The 7,776-nt window shown below is 39.5% G+C and overlaps 1 protein-coding gene across 1 annotated transcript in view; it reads right to left on the reverse strand.

Moving 5' to 3' along the window:
• Window positions 1-7,776, reverse strand: part of LOC109483204 — a 59,944-nt gene that overhangs the window by 27,239 nt on the left and 24,929 nt on the right. The window contains 4 exon segments of the mRNA XM_019786185.1: window positions 2,922-3,032; window positions 3,184-3,345; window positions 3,616-3,758; window positions 4,098-4,350. Coding sequence (XP_019641744.1) covers window positions 2,922-3,032; window positions 3,184-3,345; window positions 3,616-3,758; window positions 4,098-4,350 — 669 coding nt within the window.

Below are 7,776 nucleotides of genomic sequence, written 5' to 3' on the forward strand. Positions count from 1 at the left end.
TTACCTAAACCCTTACCTAAACCCTTACCTATACCATCCAAGTCAAAAACAACTACATTTCCCAAGAAAAAGACTTCTTCACACTTTACATTACACTGCCACCTGTATATACTCAAACTGGGCCCTCTGTGCCTGCGCCTATTTGTGACCTTTGCCCTTATATATCTCTATATCTTCAAGCCAAACTCCATGTTATATGGCCCCAAAATGAAGGAATTATATCAATTTAAGAAATGACAGAAGATGGAGACGGAGAAGAAAGATGAGGACACACGAGATGGCACATAGTGTGGTGAAGCCACGAAAAATTGAATGCATTTACTTCCGTATGAGGTAAATATTGGGGGTCCACACGTCCTTCCTGGTAACAACAAGCTCCTTGATTTCCGAAGCACTTGAACTGTGCTTATCTTCGTACTCTTTGGGGTCCCAATACAGACGGCTGTCATTCCATTGCTAGAAGAAACAAAGACACTTAAAAAATACTACTAAAAGATACCGATTGACACATTTAAATTTTATGATTTTATGGGTTGGTTGTGCATAAAACAGCAAAACAATATTCGCGCACAACAGTATTTCACACTGTTTGGACATATTTTTCTTCACTTTCATCAATAAACTGGAAATCCATCATATTTTAGACTTTCAAGAAGTGTTTGAGTATCCATGAATATATTGGAAATGTGTTGTGATCATGAGGACATACTTTATTGATTTACATCGCAGAATAGATTATTACTAACACGGCCGGCTATATAATTGTACCCCCGTTGTACACCACAGTTTTTATTATTTACCATGATTACACAGTACATGTTCACTTGGTTCAAAACAATACTTCCGTCCCATTAAGAAACAATGCCACTTAATAACTCACCAGCCCGAAAACAATCGATGCAACCATGTTCTCATTCTTCTCATCCTGAAACCACGAAGAAAAGGGTTCGAAACATATCCAAGTTAGAAGCACCAGCAACTACGTATACATTCTGTTGATACAATATTTAGTCATTGCATAAAATTAATTCTTTCACCACACCTCAAGGCATGCGAAAATGTTGAGCTTATTCCCTCGCCCGTCTGTCTACCTAGCTTACTCAAGGTTTGTGCTTATAAATATATGATCTCGTGCAGATCTAGAGCAATGTTTGTCAATGAACAATGTTGGATAGTAGACTTGACACTTTAAAAGCAGTTGTATTGTTGAGAACGTCGATCGGTGATGTGGTCCAACAACCTCCAAGAGTCAAAATATGCATGAAAAGCTTGAATGAATACAGATTCAGTATCACTAACAATAAAAACGACAACAAAAAGAGGTAGATGTCTTACTCACGGCGTCGATTATCTCCAACACGAAAGCTTCAAAAATGACCTTGACCTGATCACTGCTGGGGGCCAGTTGCGGAGAGTAGCGTTCCTTGTCAAGCAGCTTGTTTCGGATTAGCAATTTGTTGTCAACTAGAGAACAACATGGGGATTTAATTATACTACTCGTATCTGATAAACAAAATATCTTGTCTAGCCCATACTACATTACGATTGTAAGCAGTGTGTATCTACATACAGTCTTATTAGCATTAACCCAATTCCAGTCAACAATGTGTCCAATTATTTAAGTCCCACATCGTCATCGCACTCACGCCGCCGAAACAGCTTTCATAGCACTTCTTAGCTTAACTGGGATTTAAAAGATATTCGGCTACCCTAATAATATCACAGAAGAGGAATATATATCTGTGCAACTTAGAATAGTAATGCAAGAAGCAAAATCAAATAAAATTGCGTCAGAAGCAGAGGAGTTTGTTGTATTCATTCCATTTGGCTTAAAACATGTGTATATGCTCATTTGCTTTGAAATCATTTGGAGGAATGCCAAAAAAACATTATGTTAGAAATGATAAACATAATAGAAAAGATAAACTTACTAGAACACACTAACCAGGACTCGCTCCATTTGCCGTTTTCAGTGCATGTTATCCACCTGTCTTCCTCCTTCTCCATGAAGAAGCCTGTGTCACAGCTGACGAAAACCTTTTCTCCCACCTTGTAGAAATTCCGAATCGGAATTATGCTTCCCGAGTTCACAGAAGGACGACTGCAAACGGTTTCTGGTAAGATGTGAGAAATAAGCTTGTTCAATTGCAGGTATGGACCGCGATGTACTCGATGATCTCGAAGCGGGAAACTGTAGGACAGTTTGATGTATCAGAGTCCTGACGTGGTAGAGACTGTCGGACAGTCTCAAAAATATTGCGTAAACATGTTGGGCAGTTTTAGGGCATATCGCTTTCCCTGTGGATAGAGGTTGTCTGACAATCTCGAAGTGGGAAACTGTAGGGCAATTTCATGTATCGGAGTGCTGACGAGGCAGAGACTGTCGGACAGTCTCAAAAATATTGAGTAAAACTGTTGGGCAGGGTTTATCGCTTTCCCTGGGGATAGAGGTTGTTGAACAACCTCGAGTTTAAGGTCGGAAACTATTTTGGATAGTTTCGTGTATCGCTCTCCCTATGCGTAGAGGTTCCCGACAACCTCTTGATGGGTTAGAGACTGCAGATTTTGGTAGTCTTCTAATCGGCTTTCCATCGTTTGGCCACTACCGATAGCAGGAGGAGAGGTAGTAGGGTAGTTTTCGGTTGTCTTTGTTAGCGACAATCGACAGCGGGAGGAGAGTGGAAATGTATAATTATTGTGGACCGGTGCTTGGAAATTGCGTTAGACTGTATGATGTTGATTCAGAGACCTCGGCCGGGCTTGGTTGATTGGTTGGTTGGTTAGCAAAGGGTACGTTATATTACAAAGGATCAATATAAAATTTCATGCGATTTATGATAGAAGGCGATTGCGGGTCAGCTTTGACTGTACACCGTTCCTTAGTATGTAAATCATAACGTACCTAGTAGAAGAAACCTTACCATGACAAGGCTTTAAACCACATGGCTCAATGACGAAAGCAATCACGCCGTGAAAAAGATTTTTTCTATACGGGTCCTCCACATGACAGAAGGGTTCTGACCATCTGGATGCTGTAAAAGGCAGACAGACACAGACAGTTATCTCCTCTGTTACAACATTTTATTTCAAAACTCAATTCATTTAACTTTGCGAAATTCAAAACAAAAGACTGCCACGTAGTTCGCTTATTTAAGAAAAGTCTTAGCCTTTAAAAGTACGGACCGACAAAGATATTCCGGCAGTAGTTCTCCTGTAGATCTGCCCATTCGACGTGTTGCTTGAAATACATCTTGTTTACTACCTTGTTCCAATCAAGGCACTTTTCGCCGTCCTTCGGTAAAGTCCCCATTCCTTTGTAGTTTTGTCCGTTACCGTAATAGCAATCTGTGTGGCGGATACAATGTGAATATGGATGTTACTATGACAGGTATGCATGTACATAGTCTTAAACGTAAGCAAATTGTTCCCCATATAGACCTCAACGCATCAAATCAGTTTTCAATCGTATATAGAAGGTTTAAATGTGACAAATTTGAGTCTTGACTAGACCTTCGGTAACCTGGGTACCATCCGGATTTTCACTCCGCAACGCTAAAAAAATCACAATTTTTTGGCTGTTGTGGAGCGAAAATCCGGATGGTACCCAGGCTAGACCTTCGGGAGGTTCCAAGTTGACACATTCAGCGGTAGGAAGACTCGTACAGAGGATGTCATCAAACAAAGATCCGGTGGTGGCTCCAGATGAGCAGGAGAATCGAACCTCATGGCACCATGACTGACAGGGTAGTAGTTTCGTACTATAATGATGCCGATAATGTATGATTCAATCAAGGCAATGTAGGTCTATGTTATTTTTTTTTAAATTCAAACACATAAATTAAAATTGGATACTTTCGTCTTATTTCTAGTTCTGCTCAATATCTTCATTGATTAATGTATTGTCTGCGTCACCATGTCTCCACTAAAAAGTAATTCAGGGGTCGACGCAAAAAATCGTTCATTTTTCTAGGTTTAGACGGTTTATACATAACACAAAAATACCAATAAGTAAATACCAGTTTTCAATGACATGTTATATTGTGACACTTTATGCGATGTATTGAAAAAAAAGAACAATAACTGATCATTTACATTACCTCACATTTTGTGAAAACTGGGGCATTAACAGTGAACACAAAAAAGGTTGGATTTGCGGATGACACGAAGAGTTGACAGTCGTCATTTCCTGCCATTGCCGCGAAGCCAGAATCTCCTCAACACTTGATTGATTGTAAAAGTTGGGGATCGTTATCTCTTTGAAGTCCAGGTCTTTGCAATAGTTATAAAACTCATCGGGGACAGGAACCGGGACCTCATGGATACGGCCAGAAGTCACGGAAGCAACCAGGTCTGAAGAATGATACAAATAAAAACGGTCAACGAGGCCATATGCCATATATTGTACCTGTTATAGTTGTGCTTGACTTAACCCTATCTTCACCCTATGGGAATCAATGTGACTCAGTTAGAAGTGGTTGAAAGAAAACGAATATGTTTGGGGTTCGGGAAAAATCTCTGAAATAACTGGAAAAAACTATGGTTCTATTCTATCTTTTCTATTCTATCTTTTCTGCGACGACGAGCGTAGCTAACACCGAGAGTTTTATACTAGTTAAATATCATGATCGTAACACTTTCAAAAATATTTGGCTCTTGACACCACTGGCCTTACTAGAGTAGACAACAGACGTGATAAACTGTGGCTAAAGTTTGCGCGTTCTCTCACATGCAGTGAGAAATGCCGTGCTTAATTGGCTGCCATCACAAGGGGGGGGGGGGGGGTACAGAATAAAACACTTAGAAACAACGTATGATAAACAGTACAGATTAGATAATAGAGTACCACTTATAAGGCCACAGCAAGTAATTTTTATGGATGACATCCGCGCGCGCATTAATTTTCGCCTGATTTTGAAAAAAAAAAAAATTTGTTGCCCTCTGACACTGGTCAACATGCCGGAGATGGGCAAAGATGTCTGTTTCCATGCCGGAAGGTGGATGACAGATAGCTATAAAGAAAGGAGACAAGAAAAGACTCTGATTTAATGTTTGTTTCTTACTTTGATGCAGTGATATGTGATGCTGGCTGTGTATATGTGATGTTCCCACTGAATCAAAACCATTTGTACACTGATTGAGTCAAAATTTTAAACGGTAGGAACCTTGTTTTTTTCGGCCCGCCTTGTTTTTTTTCGCCCGCTCGCGCGCAAATTAGATTTGGAGTCTGGGGAGGATGTCATCCATAAAATTTACTTGCTGTGGCCTAATGTGCGATTTGGGTGTATTTCTCGTGCAACGCCTCACACCGCAGAGAAACGCAACGAATTCAGAAGGCACTAAGCCCCCGCAGGGCAAAAGCAGTCAAGGGTCTATGATCTGGTTAAGACGTCAAATTATTTGAAAATATTGTGTAGAACATGCCAACAGGACAATACAAAACAATGTCGTGATATCAGTGATTTTTCAGGGTGTAGTCTTGTTCTTACTTCGTATTCGTAATGTAAATTGTTTTTTCAATCTTTATATTCCAACTATTCATAAAGCAACATGGCGACGGCACGCTCAAATTATAGTAACGTATTTTACGCCGTAACCTACGTCGAAGACAAATACAGGAAATAACAATACTCATTTTCACTTGAGTGAGGAAAGTCGTGTAAAGTGCATTTCAAAAAGCAGAAGATCGGTGGCTTGTCAGGACTCGAACCCGGGTCTTCTTGGCTCCGAGTTAAGCGCTGACTGCCGTTACGAGTCCTGACCTTTGTCTTTCCTGTTTTTACCCATCCACTAGATATCATTAACAACCACCCGCGTTTCCTGGAGCTATGTTGTCCCGAAACAAAATCCCCAAAATACAAAAAGCTCTGCAATAACGTAGGAACATCACAGGATAACCATTTTGGAACTTGAACTTTGTTCATCTACATCTACAAATTGTGGAGTTGGAAAAAGCCAGGTAGACCGTTTTTTTTAAATCGACCTAATTTTTTTTACAACAGCTACCCACATAACAAATATCAAAAATATTCATCCACAAATAATAGAGCTATAACGTTAACCTAACGGACCCGCGTCACAGCTGCCCCACCCAGGCCAAATCGAATACATACTCTTCTGGCGAAGACATTTACTAATACATGTCTACATTAATGCATGTGTTATACAGGCCTAAAGCAAAGAGTTAGGACACCTGTACTACATGTATTTTAATTATTTCAATCTTAAAGATCTGCAGAAGAGACCATTTTTATGTAACCTTCAACTAGACATTTCCACGCACGTATTTTGTCCAAAATATAGCCTCACATTGAAAGTTTACAAACAGTCTGTTGACATATGAAATTATTTAAAAAAATAGGCCTCTTACTTACTTTCTGAGAAGGCAAAAGAACCAGGCGCATAAAAGCCGAACCTAAAAAACAAATACCACTTCTTGGCATGTTACAAATATAGGGAATTTTCATGCTTAAAAGATACAAATGGAAAATCATTTTTACATTATGTTGCTATATGGTATCTTGCTACGAAGCAAACTCATCGGCTTCCTATGTACAATTTGGAAGGACCGCATGTTACTAACGTTGTGGTGGTGATTCCGTTTTGGGTGGAACCTTGGTAGAAGGGTTGCCCAGGGAGTTTGTAGACCGTGACTTCTCCGCCTTCGGCCGGGATTCTGCCGTCATGGATAGCAGCACGACAGACACCGGAGAGGTCCTTGTAGAGGAATAGACAGCAAAATGAAGGAATAATTGATCTATTGACAACAATGTAAGTGGGGGCTACTGTTACAAACAGCATTGATCACACTCACGCGTATGTAAATGGCGGTACCATAGACGATCCGCCCTCTAGTCGCACAGCCAGCAGGGCAGACCACTCTGTGGTGGGGTAGGGAACAGATAAAGTGAGGCTCCAGACGCAAAGACGTTGCTTTACACTAACACTAATAAAAATATTAATAAATTGCACGGGTCATAACAGTGCCATCAGAATAATAGTAGACCGATACATTTAAAACTGTACCATTCTTGTATTTTATCGTTATTGTTTTTCTGATGCTCAACTAAATTCTCAGGAAGAAGTGAAATACAGTACTGTTGGCTACTGGCTTACTTAGATGATTCCCTATCCAGCTGCTCGCCTGTTGTGGTGCAGTTGATCTGTTCTGAAAGTAAAAGGTAGATCCTCTATTGATACTCTAGAACTATAATTCGAAAGTCTTATCTTTTTACAAAGTAGGATACTGTCCTCATTTGCATAATTATATCAGTTACACTGCTACAAAGTAAACAAACATATATAGGTATAAACAGGTTATTTTTCTTAAAATTTCATCATTACTTCCATTTCTTTTTACAAGAAAGGTTCATTTTGACGTCTTAAGTCAATTTTCAATGTATTTTAGCCTTTATCTTGAAAATAAAACTATTTTCAAAATTCAAGTTTTATAATCCAAGATGGCGGATAGCTAAAATATGCATGACGTCATCCTATGACGTCACTGGTGTTGCTATGGGCAACATAAGTTTTAGTACATCCTAATATTCTATTATGAATACTTTTTGTTAAAGTCATGTTTTATACCATTGAGTTTTTAGGGAATAACCTATCTATACGGTTTTGGCCAATAAAATCACATTAATGACGTCATAATGACGTCATATTACGTCATAACGACATCAAAATTGTAGTTATGATAAATTTTTGCTAGTACACCATCCTCTGAAAATTTGGTGGTCATACGATATACCGTTCGCGAGTTCTGAGGGGGGGGGG

Source organism: Branchiostoma belcheri, unplaced genomic scaffold, assembly GCF_001625305.1.
Source record: "Branchiostoma belcheri isolate BF01 breed outbred unplaced genomic scaffold, Haploidv18h27 scaffold63, whole genome shotgun sequence".
Lineage (NCBI taxonomy): Eukaryota > Metazoa > Chordata > Leptocardii > Amphioxiformes > Branchiostomatidae > Branchiostoma > Branchiostoma belcheri.